The sequence below is a fragment of the Heliangelus exortis genome, chromosome 5 (genome assembly GCF_036169615.1).
Source record: "Heliangelus exortis chromosome 5, bHelExo1.hap1, whole genome shotgun sequence".
Lineage (NCBI taxonomy): Eukaryota > Metazoa > Chordata > Aves > Apodiformes > Trochilidae > Heliangelus > Heliangelus exortis.
This window is the reverse complement of record NC_092426.1, coordinates 36,938,204-36,966,101: the sequence shown is the minus strand read 5'-3', so window position 1 is coordinate 36,966,101 and position 27,898 is coordinate 36,938,204. Positions and strand designations below refer to the sequence as shown.

The 27,898-nt window shown below is 41.7% G+C and overlaps 2 protein-coding genes across 2 annotated transcripts in view; both read right to left on the bottom strand.

Moving 5' to 3' along the window:
* Positions 1–6: 6 nt before the first annotated feature.
* On the bottom strand, positions 7–19,180 carry LOC139796521 (cytosolic phospholipase A2 epsilon-like). The gene is made up of 21 exons (XM_071744676.1): positions 19,091–19,180; positions 18,400–18,483; positions 15,930–16,002; positions 15,079–15,215; positions 14,559–14,690; positions 13,201–13,241; positions 12,482–12,524; positions 11,646–11,718; positions 11,273–11,442; positions 11,052–11,132; positions 10,258–10,295; positions 9,439–9,574; positions 8,684–8,820; positions 8,080–8,302; positions 7,432–7,546; positions 6,948–7,085; positions 5,102–5,209; positions 4,234–4,425; positions 3,590–3,756; positions 3,036–3,222; positions 7–2,248 (listed from the first exon to the last, which is right to left on the bottom strand). The coding sequence occupies exons 1-21, from the start codon at positions 19,115–19,117 to the stop codon at positions 2,040–2,042; spliced, it is 2,511 nt and encodes an 836-aa protein (XP_071600777.1). The 5' UTR covers positions 19,118–19,180; the 3' UTR covers positions 7–2,039.
* A 2,692-nt stretch (positions 19,181–21,872) lies between these two features.
* LOC139796523 (cytosolic phospholipase A2 epsilon-like) overlaps positions 21,873–27,898 on the bottom strand; it is a 39,157-nt gene continuing 33,131 nt past the window's right edge. The window contains exons 17-20 of the mRNA XM_071744678.1: positions 26,887–27,078; positions 25,944–26,110; positions 24,385–24,571; positions 21,873–22,915 (exon numbers count right to left, since the gene is read on the bottom strand). Of these exons, the coding sequence (XP_071600779.1) occupies positions 22,707–22,915; positions 24,385–24,571; positions 25,944–26,110; positions 26,887–27,078 (755 nt within the window). The 3' untranslated portion in view covers positions 21,873–22,706. The remainder of the gene's footprint in view (positions 22,916–24,384; positions 24,572–25,943; positions 26,111–26,886; positions 27,079–27,898) is intronic.

Here is a 27,898-nt window from a genome sequence, read left to right as displayed (position 1 = left end):
TTGAAATGTTACCAGAGGTGGTTTTACTAGGCTACAAACTATAGATACTCTACTATTACACACAATGAGAAACTCAACCCAACTTTGCATTATTAAGCATGTTAAAATTAGCCAGAGAAGGGGCAAAAGAGAAACCATGGATTATGAATGGATAAATTCCTGTGGAAACTGATTAAACACATAATGCACTTTTTTCACTTCTTGGTTTACATATTAAAAATTAGTGTGCTTGAAAAGTCACTGATAATTCATAATAGGCAGTCTGGGACAATCAAAATCTTATATTAAGAATTTTGTTCTTATCTTCCAACTTAATCTTCTTAGTTTATTACAGAAAAAAAAATAAATGCATGCAAATGTTGAGTAGGTTTTACTTATTTTGAGAGATTTATCAAGTGTAAACATCACCTATTGGTCCTATTTTTATTAATGTTTTCTGTGTTACTTTCGTTAATAAAACAGATACCTCTTAAGAATTAGGGTCTGTAAAGTATTAATGTCTTTTCTGTTATTAATTCAGTGTAGAAAATGGATTATCTACAACAAACTTCACTAAAATAAGATGATTTTTGTGATTGAAAAGGAATACTCTCCCATACACATAGCTATCACTATGTGATCCAGGTTTGCATGGCTTTTAAACTCATGGGGCTATTTCTCTACTATTTTGGGGCTTTTTTTTTGTTGTTTTGTTTTTGTTTTTCAAATGAACAAGCAAAGCATCTTAACCCTGCCCCTCACAGGGCAGTGAGGGGCCTGCAAAAAAAGCTGGAGCACCTTTGTTATGGGTTTAAGCAAACTTCTCTGTGTCTTCCCTCCTAAGAACAGTGATGGAAGCCCAGCTTAGGCACCTCTCATCACAGCACATTTGGTCAAAGTGAGCAAATTACACCCACTGTATGTGCATGGTGGTGCCAGGTTTGGGGCAGAGCCAGTGCAAGAGAAATTGCAGCCCAGGAGGCAAAGATCCTCCTGAAGCATCTTGCCCTTCAGAAGAATGTTCTTACCTGCTACTGCAAAACTTCACGGAGCTTCCAGAGATCTCTAGAGGTCTGCATCTTTCTTGTTTTCTTCACAGATGGCAAGAGGCTCACAGCAATAGTATAGATAAAATAAATACTTAAGAGGGAAAAACCTAACATTCCTGGAGTGGTAAGGTTCCTAGCAGCAAAAACCATAATCTTCCTTCTTGCACAGAGACCATGGAAAGCCCTTTCCCCCCCATGCAGATGTCTCCTAATTCTGCAGCTGCTGAGCTCACGTGAGACAGAGCCAACAGCAAGGGCAGGTGAATTCAAAGACCTGCACATCTTTGCTCTTGTTTGGAGGGACACTAAAGCCAGTAGAGTGTTGTTCTCTTCAGTTCTTATTTCTAGTTCCTGCCCCTCACTCCAAGAGTGGGAAAGGGGCCAGGCAGCAGTGAAGAATTGCACAGAGAAGCTTGGTGGCCAAGCAGTGGAGAACTTCATCAGCACTCTTGTTTTCTTGGTTGATCTGGTACCCATGGCTTGTGCCCTCCTCTGCCCAAAGCCACTGTTGAAGGTGATCTGTACCCACAGGATGCCATATGACATGTACCTTTTCTTCTTTAAACACTTGCCTACAATGTGCTGCAGACCCAGCCATAAATCAGGCCCCCAGGCTGCTGCCTGCCTCACCACCAGCTTACAAACACAAAGCACAAGTCATGTTAATAAAATATACTTTTAATGTTGTCTGCCCTGAGCATTTTAGACTTAAATATTTCTAACTCTTTCTCGAGGCAAGTAGCACCATGATCATTTTAGCACTTTCTTCCTTATGTCTGTCCATCCTCTGTTCCAAGCAACGAATTGCACTCTGCTGTTGTAGCTGAATTGCAATGAATTGCTGCAGTGAAATTCTCTGGAAAAAAAGTTTCTCTTCAGTGTCTTTATTCACCTGAGACTGCCATTCAGTGAGGTTGAGCAGGAACCCTCTGAAAACTGCTGGCCAATTGTAAGGGAGTTTCAACCTCTGGGTGGGCAAAGGGACACAAAAGCATCCTCCTTCACCTGACATTATTTCTTTTTCTGCCTTTTCCGTGCCACTGCTGTGTGCAGAGCCTGCAGAATGAGAGCTTCATTGTTCAGGATGTTGTATTCACCCAGCTGAACCAGATGGTCAAATGCCTTCTCAGTGTATTGGACTGAATATGTTGAATAAGGGGAACAGCAGCCATAGAGATCAACATTGCCATCTTCCATCTCTGACTCTGAGCGCTTCTGGCCTAGGAGAAGAGAGACAAATGAGTGCTTAGAGGTGGGATTTACTCCAGTATAAGCAAGCAATCTCTTAATAGATCAGGGGAAAGAGATGCCTCTCCACAGAGACAGTTCATAATCTAAACTGCTCCTGTGGATTTTTAAAATATTTTTTCAAACAAATAATTCTTTTTCAAGAGCTCAGCTAGGAAGCAGCTGCTTCACATGAAGTGGGGAGAAAATGCTGATTATTCTTTTCAGATATGTCTACACTGCAGTTCTGAGCTGTGTCTGTTGCTCTTAGAGGTACAAAGTTACCTGCAAGCTAACTAGCTTAGAATCATAGAATGAGCTGGGTTGGAAGGGACCTCAGAGATCATCAAGTCCAACCCTTGATCCACTCCCGCTGCAGTTCCCAGCCCATGGCACTGAGTGCCACATCCAGGCTCTTTTGAAATATCTCCAGGGATGGAGAATCCACCCCTTCCCTGGGCAGCCCATTCCAATGCCTGATCACCCTCTCCCTAAAGAAATTCTTTCTAATGTCCAACCTAAACCTCCCCTGGCACAACTTGAGACCTCTTGTGCCCTCTTGTCTTGCTGAGAGTTGCCTGGGAAAAGAGACCAACCTCCCAAGCTTGGGGACTGAAACAGGACCACCATGCCAGCAAATCTGACAGTAACTTGAAGCAAGAGAGAGATTTGGTGTATTAAATGGGTAAACAGTGAACTTTAGGTGTTGGAATATTAAATATATTCCCTTTAGTAGGCTGGCTGAAATGTCAATCTTTTCTTATATGGCTGAGTACTTACCTGGTGCTTTGTATTTTTTGAAGGTATCATTAATTAGTGGGAAAAATATCAGCACTGGTGCTCCTGGAGTCTCAGCACCATCAAAGAGGTAACATTCTTTCAGGTTTTTCCTATCCTCTTCACTCAAGTCCACCTTGGGAAAAAGGATTCCCTGCTCCGAACAATACTTGCAGGTCTGGTCCAGAGCCTGGGTCAATGGATAGAATAGTACCAAGACTTAAAGAGGATTTCAGGACTCAAGATTTCTTGAAGTCCAGCAAAAAAGGGAGGGTTTTCCAAGCTAGCTGTGTGAAAGCTCTGTAACTCCCACTGGAAAGCACTGCATCAATGGAGAAAAGACTTCTTGTGTTCCCTGAACACAAAACAGTTGTATCAGACAACAAAACCAAATGAGAACATGCACAGCCTATAAACAAAATATCACACCATGGCATTAAGCTAAAAATGCTAATTGTTAAGACATTTAGTAGGGTAAATACAGAAAATGCTTAAGAGTTAAAAACTGAGAGGTATGCAGCTCCTGAAGAAACAGAGATGGTTTTAACTCCTCTCACCTGTGTCTGAGATCCTGCACTGTAGTTTAAATGCAGGATAACATCCACCTTTCTCTCTGGCTTTAACAGTGGCATGACACTTGTATTGATGAAAAATCCTGTATCTACCAGAGACAGGAATTCCTCTGATTGTGTCAGCTCATTAGGAAATGTGTCCAGCACAGTATCTGAAAGGAAAGGTACTTTTTTTTGTAAGTGCAATAGTGCAAAACTTAGTGCTTAGCCTCAATTCCACTCTTACACCATGACCACAGAGCCCTAAGGTTATAAACTTTGGGGAAGGGAGACTCAATGTACCCCTCCTCTTCTGCCCTCCCAGCTCCAGCCACACAGTTTTGGACCCCCTGTGACATTCATGAAAGGGTTTTCTTGTGCCTCCCCACTGTCTGTGTCTTCAAACACAGAAATGGTGGGCCACCAACAGGACCTGGTGTCCCTGGCTCAGCAGACGTGTGCCACCAGCAAACCAGAGGCTTGGAGCTCAACACCACTCCATCCTCCATCCCAGTGTGCCACCAATGATCAACCTAACAGTGTGGTTCTGCCCCAACACAGCCTCTGACCTTGAAGTTTAATATCAGCTCCGTGTTTTCATTTTGTTCTGCGTGTTTATTCTCTCCTCGGGCACACAGATCTCCTCTCACCTTTCCATCTGCAGAAGTGCTTGTTTTCCAGGTAGTCGTTGTGCATCTGGAAGCCTTTTAGGAAGTTGTGCTCCTGGGCAAGGCAGAGGCGGTCGGTGAGAGCAGAGCGCAGAGCACTGCCCAGGGGGCCAGGAGGGGTGAAGAGCCGAGTCCTCAGCTCATGAGGCTTCAGGGGTAGGAGGGGTTCCTCCTCTGCACAGGGAAAAGCTGTTAATTTCTACCTGCCTAGAGCAAAGTCATCCCCTAAGATGTCAAGGTAAGTAAAAAAAAAAAGAAAAAAAAAAAAAAAAATCGGTCTTATCCTTGCTTAAAAGGCCTAGGATGAAAAGACTCAGCAGTGATCACAAGTGACCAAATGAAAAAGAAAATAAAATGCTACTTGGCTCTTGACAGCCAAATACCACTTCCTCACACAGGCCAAACTTGGATGAAAAAACAAGACCCATTATCAGGCAGCAATAAAAATCTGTGTGCACCAGATACACGCACACGTATGCACCAGAAGACTGAATTCAGGCTTTGGAAAAGGGGAACTTTTGTCCATATTTGTATTACTTGGAGTAGTCAAATTTGTTTTGCTTTATCAATGATTTACACACCAATCTTACCATTCTTGAATGTTTTACTCATCTGCAAACATCAGCACTGAGCCCTCAGTGAACATACAGCTCACAGGATTGGATCATGCTTTGCAGCATGAAACTTAGAATCCAATGTCTTCCAGAAAGGCAACGTGGCCTTTGAATAAAAACTCAAAAAAATACCAAATGTATGATGCACACCTCACAAAGCAGCAGGTTGTGAGCATTTATCTAACAATTAAGTCTATCTAATAGTGAATACACCCTAAGGAAGTATGATAATTTACCTATATTGTTGATTTTGTCCCGGGTCCACCTGTGCCAGAAATCTTCTGATGAGTGGGATAAATTCCATATGTATAACACATTCAGTGAGAATAAACTACTCCACACACCTGTAAAGGAAAAGATTTCCAACTAAAAGATTCACACATCATGAATTACAAACTCCTACTCTGAGAAGAAATTCAAGGTTTATGCTTTTCTTTAGTTTGTTTTAAATGGATGTGGTGCTATTTTTATTTGGCTTCTGTGTTTTTAAACAATAGTTTGGTATTGAGATTTTGTCCTGTGGTACTTTGGGCTCGTTACTTATTTTAATGGATTGTCATATTTATGATATGATTTTAAGATCTTGGGTTTTCAGAAAACAAAACCAAACAACCAATATCACAAGGCCTGTATAGAAAGAAAAGAAGAAAATTTGCAGTCTGAGAGGTCTGATGGAGAATTATATTGAAAATGGTGTGACTGTGATCTTGCAGCCTCTGTATTTCCAGGCTTCCCTATGTATGGGAGCAAGTATGTTAACACACTAAGGGATCAGTTTTGACCACACATTTCTGAGCTTGAGGAAAATTTTCTCTGGTTGTCCCTTAGGCACAAATTGTCACTGGTTTTTGGTTCAGGAAGTGCAAATGCACACATCTCCAGCATAGTCTTTGGCTGGAATAGTACAGTGCCTCCCACACTCAGAGTTAAGGGGCAGTCCAAGAGAAGTTTGCATCTCAAACCAGCCACAAACTGCCAGCTTGTATCCATGCTCCACTTCATTCATTCCTAAAAACCTTTCTGGATATGCCTGTGCTGTTTCCCCAAAAGGCTTGCCCAGGCAATGTGAAAAGTGGAGCCTGTGATGTGCAGCCAAAGCAGACTCTCTGGGGCAGGGTGGGTGGCTGACATGCTCAAACACAGCCTGTTGCAAGTAGAAAATCAGCAAAGTCTCATGTAAACTGTCCATAGGAAGCACATAAACTACAGACTACCTGTCAGCCAGGCAAGAGGTTCTGGAATCACCCTTCTGAAATAGCATGAGCACATCTGGGATTCCCAGGGACCAGAATTTTATTGTTGGGCTGGAAGAAATACTGTCTTTTTATTCAAACTAGCTTCACTGATTTCTTTGTCATACAGCACAAATAAGTGATGATTTTTCTGTTCCTTTTTTCTTTCTCTTACTATCAACAACACCAATATGTTAACATGTTGGCTCGTTGCAATGAGCTTAGGAACCACAATTCTCTCAATCACTAACCCAGTCACAGCTTCCATCATCCCCTTCTGGTTTTCCAGAGGACTTTCACCACTGCAGAAGTGATAAAAGAAGAGAACAGCTCCTTGGGAGACCCACCCAGCCCCAACCCATGTGCATCTCCAAAGTGGACACCACATATGTTGCTGGCAGTACCTTTTTTTTCCTTCAAATACCATAAAACCCCTGTTCTGTGAAACAAAAGCCTTGGTGGTTTGTGATTCCACAGGTGCTGAAGATACAGAAGAGGTGGTATCCCTCCCCTGTCCTTAGGAAGGATTCAGAGGTGGTTCCAACAGATCAGAATTTATGTCCTATTTTCTCTGCCAAAAGAGATTTGATAATAGGGACTGTGCACATGAGATGGAACAAAGCTGAGCATAAAGTTGCCTTATGCTAATGACAGCCTGTCTATCACTTTGAATTTCCTTTTTTAGAGTAAGCTGAATCTATTCTATTAAGTATTAATTCAACGATGAGGCATTTATCCTCTCCACTGAAACTGCCCTGTCAGTCGTGCACCAGTACTTTATTGCTGCTTAGTTTATATAGCTCACAAGTAAAATAAAAACCCTTCAGGTATTTTTAAGACAATAGCTCACCTTCTAAGAAGCAGATCCTGGACTCAGGGACCTTCTTCATCAGCCGACCCATGAAGAACTCGCTGCCAAAATCCTCAGTGCGAACAAAAGCTCCATATTTTTGCAACCCCACCTCATAAGGGGTGAACTCCACCCATTCTGTGAAAAGGATTTGAAAAAATGTTCTCATGCAGCCCCTTAGCTGAAGAGAAAAATGAACTTGCTATCATGGGAATGAAAGGAGTGAAAAATTAAAGAAATGTCTGCATTTCAGTAGCAATGAGTTATAAGCATGGTACAAATGAAAACTCATGAACATGAAAAGTCTTTGGGATATTTTTGACTCTGCTGAACAGAGTCAAACCTTTACCTGACCACAGGGACATTCCATGGACACACAGCTGAAGTTCTGGTCTTTAAATAAGAGGACTGTTTATCTGACAATACTGTCCCAGGATTTATCAGCTTCACTATAAAGACAAATGAGTCTAAGTCTCACAATTACCTTTGAAATCCAGAGTGCTATAGTTGTTCTTGACATTGACTGCAGTATAGATGGGCAGTGGGTTCTGACCACGATCCAGGGCCCATTGCTGATCAGAGAGTCTGTGGTTGTCTTTCTGTGATCCCAGAAATAAGGTTACACCAAGATGAAAATTAGCACAGGAAGGTTTTCTCTGCATCTAGGCATGTGGGGCAGAAAAATTTCTGCCTTTATGGTATAACGGGTGCTAGGCTTAAATTCTGAAATATTCCATGTTTTTCAAGATTCCTGTAAGCATTCTGTTATTGAAATACCTGCAGGCATCCAATCTGATGCATTAAGGTAATGTCTAGAAGTTTCCTGTTTCTAAATAAAATGTATAACATGCAAAAAAAAAAAAAAAAAATCTTAAAACATAATATTTTGTTCAAAATGTTATTCTTGTAGTTTTCTCAGAAAAAACATATCCAAAAGAATATTTATTTCCACCAGCAACAATGCTTATTTCCAACGTGGTTAGGTATTTAAAGCACTGCCACCAAGTGTTTTGAAATCAGCTGTACATTTGCATACCCACACTCTCATAACAATCAGAAAAAGCTTTTCCCCAGAAATTAATTTTCAGGAAGTTGTAAGGCACTGTAAATGCAGCTCTATGACATACTGTACCCCATCATGCAGCAAAGATTCCAGGACAAGCCCCCAGAGATCTATAAAAGATGTCTTGCGTCCTTCCTTCTTCCGTTGACATAGCTGCTTTTTGTAATACTTCAGGTAATGGAAGGAAAGGGAATTTATTTTGCATTTTGTCATATGTTTTCGAGCCTCGCTGATTTGCTTGTCAAGATCCTTTTGTGACCAGTCAGCATCTCTGTACAAGTTTGACATGGTCCTAGAAAGAGGAAATATATATTGAAAAAGGGAATAAATGCACCAGGATTTGAAGGAGGTAATGGCTACATTTTATGTTCTCTTTTAAGGTATTTTGAAATTATGTTCTCTAAGAAACTATCACATTTTCCCTATGAAATCAGAGTTATTATCCCTGTCAAAATGGCTTGAGGAATTTTCCATAAGCTGCTCTTACAAAAACACTTATTTTCATGCAAATTTTGTTACATCCCTCACGGAAAGACTTCAGCCTGAGAGTTTTGCAAGATGATCAGAAAAACAGGACTGTTGCAAAGGCATCACAGGACTACTCCACATCAGACCCAGCCTACTTCAGTGCATCAGTGTCATCAGGAAGACTCCAGCAGAGAGTTGTAGTTACCAGGTAGTCCCAGACAAGCCAGTCAGGTACGTGGCACAGTCCAAGAAGTTGAGTTTCTGGAGTCCCCGCAAACTGCCGTAGAGCGCCGTCAAAGATCTCATCCCTCCTCCTGTGGTCATGATGGCCACCACTGGGGTCTGGGCAACATTCAAAGGTGTTAGACAGTGGGTTTGAGCAGAGAGCTCCTGCTTCACAAAGCCTGAGAACCATCACAAGTGCCCAGATACAGACTTCTTTCCAAGTGATTACTACTGAAACGTAAGCTACTGTTTGTTTCGTAAAGGACAACAGGAATAAGAGTGATGACAATTTTTGCTTAGATAGCTGACACTTGTCTCCAATGTGTTCAACACAGAGATTTGGTAAAAAACAAACCAACCAGCCAAATAAAAATGCATTAATTCAAACCAAAGATGACAGTAAGAGAAAACATGAGTTGTAAAGACAGGATTTAAAAGGAAATCTTGCGGGTCAAGGAAAGGAGTAAGGATTCTCAACAAGGATAACAATGGTAGGGTAAAGCCTGTAGAAGATGCCATTTCTATATAAGGTATATCTAGCCTGGCTTGAACTCAGGATAGCACCTGCAAATGGCATGAACAGAAGAGTAAAATCAGACATATGGGGCAATATTGGAAGTATACACAAGTCTAAAGATAAGACCAGAAAACTGGGAACAAAAAGAGGTCATATTATGCTGTTAGCTCCCCATGGCTAAGCACTCATGAGGTGTTTTGAATGTTTGACCTACAGACCTGGTGGTCCAGCAGATCCTCTTCCAGCTGCAGGATCTTCTTCAGAGCAGGAGCGACGCACTTCTGTCTTTTGCGTAGAAATTCCTGCTCCTGCACACAGAGGTCAAACCCTAAACGTACATCAAGGTGGTCTGGGCTGGAGCAGAGATCAGGAAAAGAAGAATATTCTCTTTTATTATTGGTAGACAAACTCATTTTCCAATACAAGGAAATAAACAAGATCTACAATGTACTGCATTTACAGGAGAAGCCTTCCCCACACTCCCCAGCAGGATGATGGAAAAAGGAACTGCTAAATTTCTGAGTGATTAGCAAAAAAAAAAAACCAAAAACAACAAAAGACAAAAAAGGCATTCCTGTCTTATTCCAGAGAATTTCTGAGACATCTGCTGTCTGGTTTCTCTCATACTTTAGCCTGCACTGAGAGCTCTAGGAAAATCTTCTCACATTTGTCTTGAAGTGGGTAGCAAAGTTTACCTACTTCATGACCAGTAGCACCAGGTGACCAGCTGCACTTTTACACAGCTTTAAAGAAATGGTTAAAGCCTTCTCTGAACATAAAACTGACATAGCTGTGCTAAGATAATTAGCTAATAATAATATTTCTACTATCTCATGCATTTTTTTTCATGATTTATGTCTTTAATATAGATTATCTACACGTATTGTGTAGTTTTCTTTCAGCTCATGTTAATTCCACATCACCTGCTCACACAACCCACTGCCCTGCTGTGAGGGCCTCCTGTCCAGTAAAGAGCAAGAGGGGAGATGAGTTTAGCTAAGGATGAATTAGCCTCCAAGACTGGCCAAGTCTCTTACCAGTCTTCAGCCTTTGCATATAAATCAAATCCTTTATCCTGTAAAGCAAGAATGCAAAGAGTGTAAGTGTGACAACCTGCCTTAACACTCCTCCTCACACCCCTGGGAGGAATTTCAGCTTGTTCAGTCCTAGCAATACACATTGGGAGCTCTGAATATCCAGCAGCAGACATGAGTTGACCACGTTGGCTTATTGTCAGGGAAATGGTTCAGTAATTCCCAATGTCTTCTAGTGAATGTAATGCCTGAGGACAGCTGCTTAGTCCAAAGGAAAGTAATGATAATGCACACCTTATCCATCCCCACCAACATTACCTCTCTTAGGCAGGTAGCTAGGCTACAGCCTTTCTACTACAACACCATTTTCTCCTCCCTTTCTGTGTCTTGTTCCCCACAACAGCCATCATCTGTGATCTTTCAGACTAGATGGATAATTTATTTTTTTTAATCCATTAATCCAAAGGTGCTTTGCAAAGCACAGTCACCATCAGCAAGAGACTGGCACCACCTCAGTTAGTTCAGGTGCTCTACTGGTGTGTGAGATGGAGAAGAGCCTCTAAATTTAGCATGAAGTAAGATCAGGATGGAGTAATATGATTTCCCCTATTCCCACACCCATTCAAAGAGAACAAGGCACAACCTGGCCTTTTCACTTAAATACCCACTAGTGTAAGATAGTGGCATTTTTGTCTGCAGGCTTTCATCATCAGATGATTACCCCCCTGATAATCAGAGTGATGCAGACTTCCACCCTCAGGTTTCTCAGCCTTTCCCACAAAAGAGCAGGCACTTACCTCTGCTAACATAATTTTTTTTCCACTTGGGAGGGAATGAAGCTCCACGTTTGGAGAGCCTGTATCACACATATGTGAGCACTGAAAAAATACAAATACACCTCAGTTTATATTGTAGGGAGTGCTACTTTCTTTCCACCATACAAATTGATATTACTATTTATGATGCATATTTCTTTACATGGCATCATCATGCTTTATAAAGTCTGGTTGTAACATACCAAGGATGGAGATGGTTTCTTCCCTGGGAGCATAACATCCAGCTTTGGCTGCTTGTACCTGGCATAGTGGAATTTGGCAGGAGACAAGGAGCTGAAAATCAGATCAGATCGCAGCATAATGTCTTGGGTGCCCTCATAAGAGCCTTGCACTTTAAAGGAGAATTCTTTCTCTAAGAAAGTGACATAAAAGCAGACACAACAATTTTTTTAATCAAAACTGGAAACAAAAGTTCTTATGAAGTCTATCACAATGCCATTCTCATGTTTGGGGATGTGGGGTTTCTTCATTTGTACATTAAACCAGTTAAGCAAATTGCCTTCACAATATTAGCATGTCATTGTTTCAAAACAGCTGAGGGAGAAATAATCTCACTTGAGGAAGATTTCTTCTTCTTTTTCTTCTTCTTCTCAACCACCTGGACTTCCAAGGAGCAGATTTTACGAGACTGTAGGAGACACAAAAAGAAAATGCCTCATATCAGGGTATCTTCCACTCTGAGATTCTGTTTCCTAATTTAAACTCCTACTGGTGGGGATACAAATGCTCAACATGCAGTGCACTTTGTCCCAAGGAGAACATTTTATATTCACAGCAACCTTGATACCAGATGCTGGCTGGAACAGGAGGAGTCTTTGAGAAACTGGATACAGCCAGGGCAAGGCTGGGAGTGAGCCCTGGATGAACAGGGCTTGCAGAAGGGAGAAGGTTAAGGACAAAGTGAAAATCAGCAGTCTCAGGATCCCATCAGAGTCTGATTTATAAATAAGCAATGAGGAAACAGAGGTAATAAATGAGAAAATGGCAAGGTCAGAAAGTCCCTGTGTAAAAAGCAGAGTTAGGAATGCAGGACATGACGTGTGCCTGGATGGGACAAATCTTGTTGCTTTGGCAATATAGGAATTTGGAAGGAGTGATGTCCTAGGGAGAGTTCACTGCTCCACTGATGTCTCAAACCTAAACCTCTGTCATGTGTTGCTTTTGCAACACCAGAATGATACCAGTATGGGGGATCTCCCTGCAGTTCCAGGCACAGCCTCTCCACCAATGCCACCCATGAGGATGTGCTGTGAGACAGATGCTGAAGAGGGAAATCACAGAGTTTCAGTACTGGCTTTGGTTGTTCAAAGTGTATCATGGCCTGATGGCTGTGAGACAAGTGAAAAAAATGTGGCAAGAGGACAAGAAAGATGATGACACATAACACTCACCACTAGCACTCCATTAGTAATGATGGTTTCAGAAGGACCTGAACTAGGAAACAGAAAGAAGAATACATTTTTTATAACTCAGTATAATTACAGTATAATTTGTAAGCCACACCCTACTCCTAATTTTCCTCTTGCATATTTTTAGCTCTGTATTGGATTTGAAGAAAAGTGCCAGGAGTCTTTTGGTACGGGTTTTCTGACTTTACTCTGTCAAGGCACAATCATCATCCCACTAGCTTGTCCAGTCCTGCAGCTGAGAAAAAAGTACTGCAGGGCCAAGGGCCAAATCGTGTAGTGAGCTTATGCTGAGCCTCAAATGGAGGCAGCAGATCCTTTCACCAAATCCAGGACTGCTAAAGGACTCTAGGTCAGAAATTTGGTGTGTTATTCCATGTTATACTTTGAAAGGAGGCAAACTCCCCTCTTATCTCAAAGACATGACAGAAGAACAGTCCCCGTGTTCTGGCCTTCAAAAGTAGTCAATGCACTTGACAAAAAAAAAATGTTTTAGTATGTTCTCTCTGTCTGCCTAAAGTTCACAGTGGGTCATCCAGGAACACACCATTTGTCAAACAGCTCATAGTCCAGATTCCTTGGGAAACAGAATTCATCATCAGCATTTAAGATGATCCACTCTGGACAATTAGACTAGATTATTCACACCTCTGAATTGTTGGGGATTTTTTCTGCAGATTATGTTGCATTTCATGTTTACTCACATATTATCCAACGCAAATCCCACCTCTAGCTCTTGTTGTCTCTGGAAAACAAAGAAAGGAAAATGGCACTTGTCTACTGGCAGTTCCCACGATGGAAGCTCTGATTCTGGCAACACAGCTACACATGCACGACTTGTGACTGGCAGAGAATTTAAAATAGATGCACCCAGCACCTTCCATCTGTGTGTCTTGAGCCTCAAGATTCTTTACTGAGAGGAAGTTTCTGGATAGAAGTTTTAAACAAAGCAAGTAACTGACTCGTCTGGTTCTGCTGGAGCACAAGGCCCAGAGCCAGGCAGAGGTGCTGCCTCTTCCTGACCCAGCAGAGAGAGGTTCTGCTGCAGGGAGCAGCCCAAGACCTCTGGTGCAAGGAGGGGGAAATCTGTGACAGGCAAAGCATCTGTGGAGGAGGCAACCTCTCTGGCAAGGTGTTGAGGGCCTTGGGGTAGAGATAAATCTGACATTAAGGCCTGGTCTGTGGGCAGGTGTAGAAAATATAATCCCTAATGGAAGGAAACACAGGAGGGAGGAAAACAAAGGTGGGGACAGAAGGGATGATGAACAGAGAAGAGATATCATGCTGTAGGTTACTTAGTTGCTCAAATAATATAGTACATTAAAAACACCACAGAGGTATTAAAAGTGGACCCTAATGAGCTGAATGTTCTTATTTTACCAGGGGCTAGTGGAAGACCACACACTGCTCCTCTGGTATTTTGCAGACAAAGAAATGTTCAAATAAGGCATTTAAAGATAATGAACTGCAGAGTGGAGTTGGGGTGTGTGTAGATAAAGTAATTAATCAACCAAGGGAGCTGGAGGGAACTGGAAAAAAAGAGGGACATGCTGGGAGGTGGGATGTGTGACTTTCAGAGCCTCCCTGGGTGTTCAAAATAGGAATATTTCAGGTTGCACAGCTGAGTGGCATGACTTAGACACCTTATTTAAACACCCACACCACAGTCCATAATTAGCAACCAGTCTGGTTCAACACTTGGTTACGATCACAGAGTTAATAGTTCCTAATTACTAGGTTAAGTAACAAGCTATGACAAAATGTATCATGCATTGGTGTGAATACAATCCTTGATCCTTGATGGGGGCAGGCTCAGCAAAGTGACAATTTTGTAAAGACACCTGAAGCTTGGGGACCTCTGTGGCCAACACCAAACACTCCAGTATCCCTACAGATCCAGGTGTGAAGAGGCTTTCCCACGTCAGAGTGAAAACCAATAACTTTTTATATGGTTGGACAGTTTGTACATAGGAAGGAAAACAAAGATTTGGCCAGTGACATTTTAGAAAAGAAGACAAACACATTCCTGCCAATCTATCCCATTTCTTATTTCAGGTCTCACCTGTGAATCACACTTGAAGTGCATGAAGACTTGCTCTCCTAGGGAAAGTTTGGCTATATCAAAGTACACTGTGAAGAGGTGGTCATCTTGAGTAATCACATCCTTGTCATAGAGTGCCAGCTCCAGCACATTCTGGGAAGGGAAGGACTTTAGAAATGTTTCAGGTTTTATTTAAAGCAATCCTGGGGACAGCTGTCTCAGTCAGCTGCTGTGAGGAGTGGGAGGAAGGAAAGAAAAGAGCAGCAAGGGAAGGGAAGGGGAAATCAACTCTACGCAGGCATCTGCCTACAAGGAGGAATGAGAGGAAATCACAGACATCTCCAAGGTCACATTCTACCTGTGGCCAAGAAAGATAAGTGTCTTTCATGTCAGGGAAAACCATTGTAAGGATATGTGTTATTCTTGCATCTTCCTGCATCTTTCCTTGCCTCTTCAGAAAATTACTTTTTCCTTTGCAAAAGGATAAAGCCTGGCAGTTTCTCCTTGGGTCATGGTAAACAGGGAAGTCTCAGCTCAGTACCTTGACCTTACTCTGGATCCTGAAGTAGAAAGTCTCATTCCAGACTGGATCTTTGCAATTCTTGATTATTTTAGTCTGAAATTTGTCAGCTGAAGCAGTTGGCAACCACAGGCTCACGTAGCAATCAGTCTGAGTTACTGTATGTTAAAAAACCAAACATCTAAAATGAGGATATGTTTTAGAAGAAAGAAAGTATTGAATGACATGAAGCTTTGCTTTCAAACAGAGACACTATGGTACGTGATGACATGTCTGTCCTACACAAACATTATAAATCACATAATAGGAAAGGAGAAAAAAAAAAGCTTCTTGATTTCTGCATAAGTAAACCTAGAATCTTCTTTTATATTTCAGTTGCAGACCATCAGAACTGAACCTACAAAAGTATCAACATTTAATGGCCTTTTATCTGTGAAAAGTGTTACACAGGGAACTGGGGTATGAGAATTTGGATTACTTAGCCCTGAGAAAGCTTTGAATAAAAGCTACATTTGAGATAAGGCTGCTCCATTGCCCCAACCCATGTGTGTCTTTGGCTACATCAATACACTCCAGAAGAAAACAGAGACCTTTCCACATTCCCTGCTTTCAACAGACTGTAGAGTCTTCCTGCTCCCTTTGGGAATACTGAGGAATCTGTGCAATTGGTACAGCTGTGACCTTACAGAGTTATCTCTGCACATAACTGAGCTGATGCAAAGAAGAGCAAAATGCTGTGTTCATTGCTGGAACAAGCATTCCAGGAGGAATCCATCCATGGAAGAAATCTAGGAATGGGAAGGACTTGGAGTAGGACTAGCTAGCACCCCATGAAGGTTAAGGGGACCATACAGAACATTACAAATACTTACAAACATCTGCCTGGTGAATATTTCTTGCTCTTATGACTCTTATAGTTAGTAAATAACACAAAGATGATTCTATCTGCAAGGACAAAAAAAAAAAAAAAACAAACAACAACAAATCATGCAAAAGATAGGAATGAATGCTAAAGGCAGATATCATTTTGGAAGACAGAAATAATCAGGTGACAAACAACATATCTCAGTTTTCTGTGACTATGAAATGAGCAATACATTTATTTTCCTACAAGTACCTAAATCTAGTGCTAGACTGTCAGACTTCTCTGCTTTTATGGCATGATATGTGAATTTGTATTATTATATATTGTATTATTTTATTATTATATTATTATATTGTATTAATATATTTGTATTATTTGTATTATTATATTATTATTATATTTGCTACCTGATTAAAATCGAGCTGTAAAAAATGGTAAGATACAGTCTGGGAGAATATCTACTTGTAAACTGAGTAAACTCTTCATGTGGGCAGTTTCTTTGGACTGTTTTGCATAAGAAGTACAAACAAACCATTTTATGCCTGATAAGAAACTCTTGTCTGTGCCTTTTGGCTTCCCTCTTTCCTATCAGCCCATGCCTCTAGCATTAAGGCCTCATCCTTGACTTCTTAGCTTCTCACATTGCTGTTCCAGTCTCATGTTGGAGCCCAACATGTGCTTTCTCCTTTCCCCATAAAATAATCAATGAAAAAACATTTTATCTACTACCTTTTATTTCTACTGTCCCAGAAAGGGGGAAAAGACATAGAAATCAGCAGGAAAACTGCTGTAAATTGCTCCGGAAGCATTAAAATACAAAAGGTCTTTAGAGCAACTACAGAGCCATGAACAGGTACCAACACCACCTGCTTACTCCACATAAACTGGAAAAAAATGACTATAAAAAGACCATTGTCAGACCAGGAGTGACTGATTTTGTCAGTCCAACTGGGATGTGACACAGGCACTGCAGGAAAGCAGATCAGGGCTTTTATTCTGGTTGGGCTGTCTGAGCAAAGCAATCTCTTATGGACTGTACCAATAATGTGCCATGCTTAGTGGCCATAAAAAGTGCATCAGTATTCAGATATGGAACATAAATCCATGTGATGTCTCTCCTAAGGTTCAACCTGAGTGTATTAATGCATGCAGCTGGGGCTAATGAGTATATGTTGTTGAGACTGAGAGTAGTTAGCAAACAGGCTAATGAAGAAACAGGGAAAATTAGCCACCAGGTCACCAAAACACTCCACTAGGAAAAGGCATCAGTGATATTTGGGGTGTTCAGCAGCACAGCAGGTGACTGGGGGTGAAAATCAAGGGTGTCAAACCACTGCTAGGAGTACAAAGAGTAGCTGTGGGTAAGACCCCCAAAGGCATTTGTATTCACTGTCTAAAATCCAACTACTGAGGCACGGAAATGACCCAGGTTCAGGTGGAAATTATTCAGGAACTGCAGAGCTGGTAAGGGCCAGTGGCTGCCTTTGGAGAGGGCACTTTCCTGGAAAGGCTCAACTCAGTTTAGGGGATTGGGTCCCCTGGATGGGGCTTGTGATGGTCCCAAAGCACCAGGGAGGTAGTGAAGGTTGAGCAAAGACCTCAGGCGTGTGGATGAGCCTTGTCATAGCCAAGGAACCTTGGCTTAGACATCACAGAAGTATAAATAAATGGCCTAAATCTCACCAAAAGCGTGAGTTTTGCCTACAAAAATGTGTGAAGGTTGGATTGTTCTTCTGAACCTGCTGTGGTCCCTGCAGTGTAGGGAGCTGTTGTTTAGGGAGTGTTTTCTCATCTTTACATTTTCCATTCAACTAATCAGCAGAAAGGGATGGCTCTGCCTTAAACTGGAGGCAGAACAATTACCACTTAGCAACATAGCTCCAAACAGAATGAGTGAAAAGTCCTAATTATTACTTAAGAGCCTCAAACTAGAGAGAACAAGGTAAAAAAAAAAAAAAAAAGTCTTTTTCAGAACATCTATAGCCTTCTCATTTCCTAGAGGAAAAAATTCATATCATGTGACTGAAGTCTCCTGGAAAACTATTAGGGCCTTTCAGAAGAAGGATTTGTCCAGGAAATCAGGTGCTGAAATTCCACCTCAAGATTGTGCCCTACTCTTACGTGGGAGTAAGTGGCACAATTTCAGATATTTCTACCTACACTGGCAGTAAATTTGCCCTCGTGCTTCAGCAAGGCATATGTAGCAGAAAGCCTACTCAAACCTATCCTCTGAATGATGTTAGTCTGGTTAAAACAGGATTCATTTCCCACATGCCAAGGATAGAAAACAGCATTAAGGCTTTCACATGAAGCAAGACTACCTAAGTGAAGTAAGCTTCAGAGTTTCACAGAGGGAGCTGCTCTGGCAGCTAATTAGACTGCTTGGCAAATGCTGAACCCTGTCTGTTCACACCCAGGCTCCACCCAGAAGAAAATTCCCCTACAGTTTTCTTTTTCTTACTTCTCCTTTCCGGTACCTTTGTAACAGGACTCCGCTGGTCCCCATCAGCGTCCGGCTGCATAATTCCTTCTGCTAGCCCAGCAGTTTGAGGGATCAGCTCCTGCAACAAGAAGGAGGGAACACGTTACCCCTGGGAAAGCCACCCTGCCTCTTAGAAGCCATTCTCATGGCCCTGCACAACAGCAGCAAAGGGGAACCCATGGCCAGCACTGGGGACAGAGCCTGGGCAGGTGCCGGCGTTTGCTGCTGTGCCTGCCTGCACCCTGCCTGCACCCACAGAGGCGTAGCAGCCAGGTGAGGCCCACCCTCTGCATGACACAAGGGGAAGGAAGGCAGCTCCTGGCCCCAACTATTAAAGGGACAGCAAACCTGTCTCCCATAAACACAGCCTGTCATTACTGTTTCACCTCGATGCCCAGCTCCGCGCTATTTAATCCTTAGGTTGCATCCATGGCATTTCTAACTGAGGAAAACCCCCAGACACACAATCTGCTCCCCTTGTAAATAAAGTCTTACTTCCCAAGTAGTCTCTCCTTCCTTCTTATGGCTTGTTTTCATTTTTTAAAATTTTGACAAAGAGTTCTCAAAGCACAGTCTTTTTCTTGCTGTGCTTTTCCAGTCAATGACAAGAGGTGCTATCTTTGCACCAAGTGCACCAGAACTGCCTTAGATCCCAGACACCTTGCTTTGCTCTGCACCCTGCTTACCTGAGGCAAAATATGATTTTGCTCCATTGTGGTCTCTGGCACACACACGTCCTGTATTAGCTGTAGCAGTGCTTTTTCACATCTTCCAGCTTCCACAGACAATAGTTTAAATGTCTCATATGCAGGTGAGCAACTATTTTATAAACTGACTCAGAGCCCCACCTCTACACCCAGTTATTCCCCTCCCATTTTCTTATGCTAGGAAACAGAATCCAGTTGTCAAATTATGAAAAAACCACCTTTGCCCTGTACAATAGCTGGAGATATGCTGTTTGCCCAAGAGTGACCAATGGCTAATGGTAAGACAAGGATGCCCTTTTATCTGAGCACTGAACTTGCCACTCAGCAAGACCTCAAAGCCTACAGAAGTACAGAGCCCAGCAGCAATGCATTAGTTGGATTTTGGTTACCTCTAATAGTAAAAAGGATAAAACAGCTAAAAGAAAAAAAATATGTAAAAACAAATGGTACAACACTTGCTCTCAGACTAAACTGGTCCTTGAAAAAGCCATTGTAAGTGTTTCTAAGTCTCATCAAATCGTTGTAGAGAGATCCCTCCTTTCCTATGCCTCATTATTATTTTTATTTCGGGATGAAGACTCCTGAAGCAATGACTTTCCTTAGTTCAGCTCCACCCCCTGGGAATCCTTCTGCACCACTTTCTGGCTCAGACTGACTCTGGCTGTAATCTGGCAGCATTTCAGCACCCATGTCTGACCCAGTGAACCCTGCCAGCCAGAGGAAACACTTACACTGACCTCAACAGACCTCCAAAGGCTCCACTGCCCCTGTGCCTGCCCCTGAGAGCACCCAGCTGACCCCTAATCTTTCAAAACCAGCAGAGCTCCCAGCTCACTGGATCAGGACAAAAAAAGGGCCATCAAAGACCTTAACACATCAAAACAGATCAAAACCACTGTCTACAAGAAGTTAGCCATTCCCTGAGAAACCTTGAGCTTACTGGTTAAATGTTGTTGCCAGGCAGCACAGTTCCCCTTTGCACTTCCCATGCAGAAAAGTAACAACAGTCACCAGAGTCCATACAATAAATTTTTGCTATAGGCTATGTCATTTCACAACGCCGAGAAGAGTTGCATCTACAGACATATTTCTTCCATGTGCCAGCTGCAATTATGTAGCTTGGTGAAATGCATTTTTCATTAGGTCACAGAAAAATCCTCAGCAACATCAGCATCTTTCAGTCATAGTTAAAGGCAATGTTTTATTACGACATCTCCTGGGAAGGCTTAGCTAGAAACCAGACTGCCTACCAGGACTGGGCCTCTGAGACCAAGAAGCTCTCATTTTCACAAATAATATTTGCAATCCACATCAGAGACAGCCCTGGCTGGAGGGAATGGCTGTGGCTTGCTTTGGACCCCTGCAATCCATCTCTGAGACATTCCTTTATCCACAATCCTTGCAGAGAATATTTGGTATGCTCTGGTGCTCTTTGCAGAGATAACAACAGTTTTGTTTTCCTGGAACAAGGAACACACTGTGAACCTGGAGCATATTACTGAAATGCCTAAATATGGGGAGCAAGGCAGATAATTTTCATTTTGCAAACAAGCCTTTATTGTCCAGTATTGTATACACGAAATACTTGCATGGAAATAACATTTCTTCAGACCTGGAGGTGGCATGAATTTATGGCTAAAAACCATCTTTATTTTTCCACGCCAGGGTTTGAAGGAGGGAGGCAACTCCCAGGGTTATATGGAGAGCACATAGCACCATATTTCAGACTATGACTACTGAAGCTACCAAAGAACAAAAGAATAAACAAACAAACAAACAAACAAAAAATAACCCAGCAGAATATGTATTCATTCAAAACCTAAAGAATTTTAAATGGTAATATTTATGCCCTGATCTTTAGGCTTGCAACATTATGCTACAGTTGCATTAAAAAAGTAAGGTTTGGTTTGACATCATAAATGACAAAGGTGTTGTCAGAAGTCGTTGTGAACCACTTTGTCAAAATTATTTTTCATCAAAAAAAACCCCCTATGTCAAAATTTGTCATCATTTCTTGCCAAAATGAAAATCCTCAGAGTGTCATTTTGCACTAAGTCAAACATGTTATTTGACTGTAAATGAAACCTGTTATTTTCAGGTTGGGTTTCCTGGGCTGAAGAGGTAGGCAGTCTATCAAAAAGAAGCAATGTTTCAAAACAAAGACATTTTGTAAAATATTAACATGAAATGTTTGAACTTACCCAAGCATTTTACCTGGTTTATTTTAGCCCTTGATTTTGACATCTAGATGATCGATTTTTTTTTTTCACTGAGTAGGATTTTTTGTTCAAAATTTTCCCAATTTGCATTAGGACTCAAACTTTATTAATAGAAAAATGTATTTTCAATTTGACTTGCTCCTGGAATGCAAAAAGTTGTTATGGATTTATTATTTTTAGAGCTCATCCTCATCGCCTTCAACAGTTCAAAAAAGACACAAAATGGAAAATGAAGAGAAATTAAAAATGAAAACCCACAACAAATGTTATTGATGGTTTTGGGCTAGGTCCCATGGAGAGTCTGTTCAGATTGTTCTAAGGTGGCCTTGCTGTTACAGGCTACTAACTCCTGCTTCTGTGCAGACTGAATAGGCAGAACTAAACACAAAATCATTTTTGTTGATGAGCATATGTCCTTAAGTATTTAAACAAATTGCATTAAGTAAAGCAAGGTTGTGAATTTCTAGTGGAAGTAAAATTTTTTTCATTTCAAGCACTTCTTTCTTTTCAATTTAGGAAAGAATGTTTAATATGAGATGTAGCTCATACAATCCCAGGGTGTTTTATTTCAAAAGCTTCAAAAGAAAATTTTGGCTTTTTTATATACTGTCTTAACACAAAACCATCCAAACTAACATAAATCCACAGGAAATTCTGATGTGCTCAAATGACACCTTTCACTGGAAAAAAAATGTTTACAGGAAAAATCTTATGCCACTTCCTCCTAAGTTGTTCTTTCCCATCTACATGTGATTCATTCACAGCCCAAGATCCCAGAAGGTGGACACAAATCACAGGGCTGGCCCTGTGCACACACTTGTCCCTTTTGCATTTCCAACTTCTTTGGCTGTAATTCAGGACACCTGCCAAACAGATTTGACCCAGGGATCCCATGCCAGCTTTCAGATGAGTCTTAGGTTTTTGTCCATTTTCTAGGGTTGGATGCACTTGGTGTTCCACACAGAAGAATAGTGGGGAGCTGTGTACACCCCCTTCTTATGGCTTGTAAGTCTGGGTTGTACCACTGTAGTAGTGTGATGGTAAAAAATGGTTTTCCTATATGCCATACATTATAATCAGTTAGGCTTATAATCACATTATTTTAAATATCTAACAAGGATTTTAAATAAAGAGTGTTGTTCTACAGACAACCTTAACTTAGGGAACTAATCATATATAAAAATTCCCCAGGCAATGTCTTTGCCTATAGAGGCCACTTCTTGGGAATGGAAAAAAACCCCAACAAACCACTAAGCCACCTGTGGTAGTTTCTTTCTGGAGTGCAGAGCAGCCAGTGTTCGAAAAGCTATGTCCCCTCTGTGGTCCCAGAGCATGAAAAACTCCTTTGAGAAGATCAAGACAGTTGGACAGGGTGATCAACACATTTTTTGCCTTCTCCTTTGCATTGCTGTCTGCAAGGCCTGCATAATCATCTCTGAGTTGTTGAGGATGTTGTATTCACTGAGGTTCAGCAGCCGGCGGTAGTTCTCGTCAGTGTACCTGACAGCAAACATGCAGTATGGGGAACAGTGACTGGTCAGGTCCAGTTGTCCTCCCTCCATCTCTGAGCAACAGCGTTTGACACCTGGAGAGGAAGAGAAGTGCAACATGGTGGTTGTCTCAGCTGGTGATGAGCTGTGTACACAGCAGCCCAGAGAGGGGCACTTTTCTCCGGAGGAAAATTCACGGGATTTTAAGGGACAAATAATGCAGATTGTGTGACCCTGCTCCTAGTCAAAGGGAATGTTGTGTGCCTGAGGTGTTGAGGACAGAAGGGAGAAGTGAGGGATAACATTGCAGTGCTCATCTACAGCTTACTTATAAGCATCTGTCTCATTAAAGCCATGGATCAGTCAAGGATATTGGCCTGAAAGGGCACTCCAAGACTGCAGGTCTTGTCCTGAGCAGCGGGGACCCAGAATAGAATCATAGAATCATAGAATGGGCTGGGTTGGAAGGGACCTCAGAGATCATCAAGTCCAACCCTTGATCCACTCCCGCTGCAGTTCCCAGCCCATGGCACTGAGTGCCACATCCAGGCTCTTTTGAAATATCTCCAGGGATGGAGAATCCACCCCTTCCCTGGGCAGCCCATTCCAGTGTCTGATCACCCTCTCCATAAAGAAATTCTTTCTAATGTCCAACCTAAACCTCCCCTGGCACAACTTGAGACCTCTTGTGCCCTCTTGTCTTGCTGAGAGTTGCCTGGGAAAAGAGCCCAACCCCCCCCTGGCTCCAACCTCCTTTCAGGGAGTTGTAAATAGTGAATAGGGGAGCTGTTAGTAAGAGAACAGAATTTAAGTGAGAAAGGAGTAGCAGAAACATACAGAAACTTCACATTCCAGCAATCCCAAGTGCAGCCTCAGGGAGCCTGGCACCAGGATCCATCTCTACCATCTCCAGTTTTTGTGTCTCCCAAATTCCACAGAAACAGAATTTAGGCTTTACCTGCCTGCTACTGAGGAGCAAAGAAAATACATCCTAGTGACTGGCAGTAAAGGAGAGGAATACAAAGGAAGTGGCCTGGCAGAAAAAGAGTGACAGGCCCTGAGTACAGCACTGGGAGCAAAATGACCCCTGGGCTGATGTTGTACCAAAAGGAGACTTTGACACTGCAGGAGTTCAGCCTGAAAGCCAGGTTCTTGCTCTCCCACAACTCATACAGGATGCTGTGCCTTGTAAAGTGTAGAATTAAATCCCTGGACAACAGACAATGGATGTAGGAAAAAATAAGCTGTGTGAGCAATATTCTTCCCAGAAAAAAAGAAAAATGCAATTAGCTAGCAACATCTAATGTTACAAATGGGAGAAAAATGAAGGTAAACACCATCCACAAGACAAAGGCAGTGTCTGTTCTCTTAAGGTCACAAAGATGACATGAATGAACAAACTGGTTTTGTCAGAGATGGGAAAAACCAGGTTTAAGTAGCTAAAATGCTCCCCACAAACCCATCCAGGAAAGACAACCAGCAGCTGAGAAAAAGGCTCCATCTGAGTCAGGGAAGCAATTTGTGATGCCTTTTGGTAAAGGCTTTGACACTACTTGTAACTTACCTGGTGCTTTGTACTCTCGGAAGGTGTCATTCACAAGAGGAAGAAAAATCACAATTGGACATCCTGGCAAATCTGAATCTTGGAAGATGTAGCATTCCTTCAGGTTTTTCTTATCCTCATCAGTCAAAGAAATTTTGGGGAATGGGATTTTCTGCTCTGAGTAGTATTTGCATGCCTTATCTAGAGACTGGAGTATCACAGGAATGGTCAGCATTGGAATTCATTATCTTAAAGCACCCAAAATGTCATCTAATATTTAGGTTTAGTGACTCAGCTCTGTAGGGTGGGTTCCTTCTTATCAAGGATTGCTCTAGAGATAATTAGCATGCACAATAGCCAGAATATTAATCACAAGCTATAAACACCATTTCAGGGTTAAAGAATTCCTGAAGGACCCTGCTTTTTAAAAAATGGAAGCAATTTGCAGAAGTTTAGGATAACTCAAGTATGTCATACTTTAAAGCATGTAGCTTTAGTAAACGAAATAACCTGTATTAAATACATTGTATAGAATTACTTAGAAAAGAAAGCCATGGCATGAAAATGCTTGAGGTGTCTCATTACTTGCTTGGAAGCCAGGAGATAAAAAATTTAAGTTTAATTGGGCAATTATGTCTTTGCCTGTGCACTCATTATGGCCCAGTGTTAATTGAGACTGACACCTTACTGAGAAAGTCTGCAGCACTATAATTTTTTTCCCTGAAATGTTAAGTGTAGTATCATGTCTTACTATGTAACTTTGCACCATCTAATAGTAGACACTATCAATTAGGAATTTTTTTCTACTGAAGTACTTAGAACTGCTGCAGCCTTTCTTCATAAAATTAATCATTAAAAAATTCATAATTCATAAAAAAAAATGTCATACAGACAATGTATGAGGCTGAAATGAAACTTCATTACATGTACATCTCTATTAACAGTACCACAGCTGTTCTCATTCACAAAAATAACACTTAAGCAGGCCAAGATGCTTCATAGTGAATTTCTACTTAACCTCAGTCTCTGAGATATGAAGAGGCAAACAAAAACTGCTTTTCTGTAAGGCTAATTAACTTTATTTCCATGAAATTGAGTTTCTGCAGGAAGATGCTCATTGATGAATTTACCTAGAAGCACCTTATTAGTCAGCCTGGAAGTGATCTACCCCTGACTATTCACTTAATCATAGAATGAGCTGGGTTTGAAGGGACCTTTAAAGGTCATCTAGTCTGTCACTCAACCCCTTTTGCATTCTCATTTCAGTCAGGAGATACTGCTCCCTCACCTTCATGCTTATTCCTGCACAGGGTCAAGAAACCTGCTTGATTTTGCATAAAGCAGAAGAGGCACTTTCCATTATTCTGGCAGAGACTCTGTTGATGTCCTCTTGAAAAACTCAACATGCTCAGAAACCAGCAAGAGAGATTGCAGGAGTAGCAGGAAGAAACAGTAACAATATTGATCACCCAGTGAAAAACATTAAAAACTGAAGTAGTTAAAAACTAAACAGCTGCTCCAGGTTAGATATTTTCACAAGCAAGAGGAGAGACAAGACATGGTAACAAGATGCTCCTCACCGATGTATGTGATCCAGTAGTATAACTTAAATATATGATAACATCCACTTCCCTCTGGGGCCTTAGAAGTGGTGGGCTGCTGGTATTGATGAAAAATCCAGCATCTATCATGCCCAAGTGATCAGGATTTTCCATCAGCTGGTTGGGACGTGAGTCTAACACAGTGTCTGAAAGGAAAACATTTATTGGGGTAAGAAATTATCTGTAGGTATTTTGAGTGGCAAAAGAAATGTGGGGTGAAACTGATCATCCCAGAGACTTGGTTTAATTTAATTGACACAATAGCCAGTTGTCAAATAGGTGCGGGAGGGACTGCAAAATGCCACCTAAGTTCCTGTTCTGAAAAATCTCCTGTGTTGAGATTCCAAGCAATTTATTCCAGCAACTTATCATACTCATTAGTGGTAGTAAACTATTCCTCATACTTAACCTAAATCTCCCTTGATTGATTTTGGTCATTGTTTCACCTTTTATTCATTAATGAATTTAGAGAATGAACTAGCCCAATCCCTTTTGACATTCAGATTTATGTCTCCCTTCCAGTCTACTTTGGACTGAGTAGCCCCACTCCTGTCCAGCTTTCACTCATAGGTCATATTTCTGGGATATTACGTTTGCATCTGAAGTTAGAGACACAGTCCTGCCATCTTTCTACCATGTTCATTCTGTTCTTTGCTACTTTAAATTCAGTTCTTTTAGGTACAAGCCAACCCTCTTAGTCTGGACAAAAAAGATCTCAGCTAAAGCACATCAACAGATGATTATATTTACTTAAATACCTGGCAACACTGAAGTCTGATTCTCTCCTCTCTGCTAAGAAAAGTAATGTTCTTTCAGGAGAGCTGTTTTTTTTTCCCCTGCCAAGTCTGACAGTGTTCTTTCCTAAATTCCTCATCCCAAAATGACCTGAAAATGAAGCCTGTGAAATATTAGACCCCATTACCTTTCCATGTACAGAAGTGCTCATTCTCCAGGTAGTTGTTATGCAGCTGGTAGCCCTTCATGAAGTTGTGGTGCTGGGCGACAGAGAAGCGGTCAGTCAGTGCTCCCCGGAGGGCACTGGAGAGGGGGCCAGGAGGAGTGTACATCCGAGTCCTCAGCTCATGGGGTCTTGTAGGCAGCATTGGGTCTTCATCTAGAGGAGAAAAATTGGTGAATTGTTTGTTAACTGATGTTCATTTGTGGTCTTCCTGGTGTGGGGGGGAGCTCGGGGGTTGTTCTGCGATGGTTCACTAAGCATACAAAAACTACTCTGAAGGAGAGGAGCTGGACAAAGCTCTGCTGATGGTCTTGAGGTTTCAAGACAGTTCATCAGAAGCAGGCTTCAGTCCTGGAAAAGGGACACCTCAGGGGAACAGGGAATGTCCTGACAGAAAGTTATATATACTCTCCAGAAGCTATCATGAAGCAGAGTCAGGCATGGAGAAAACATGGCTGAAAAACACACTCCCACTCAGTCAGGATGGTAACAACAGGACACCATGGGATCTTCTGCAACACTGGCAGCTTCTACCTGATAATTGCCCATGGCTACTTGAGCCCATGCTTCATCAGCTGGATGAAAGCATCCCAGGAAAAATGAAGACATGCATTCACATTCAGGCAGTACAGGTGGTTTCCTGGGTGAATACATGGCAGCATATGTGGGTGAAAAGTAGAAATGGCACGAGGTGTGGTTTCTCAAAATCATAACCTGCTTTGCCAGACCAAGTTGCTGACAGTGCAGCAAGAAAGACTTAGTGGTTTCCATGATTGCACAGATGTAGTTCTTTGTTTTCAGGATATTTGTCATAATAGTTACTATTACACTAACTAGTTTAGCAATAAAACCATGGTTTCTGTATTGCTTCAGAAAATACCCTCTGGGCCTCATTTATCTTTGTGCCAGGGTGAATCCAGTGCAGTAATTACTCTACTGAGTAACAAAATAAAACCCCAGGAAACATTGATTAGCC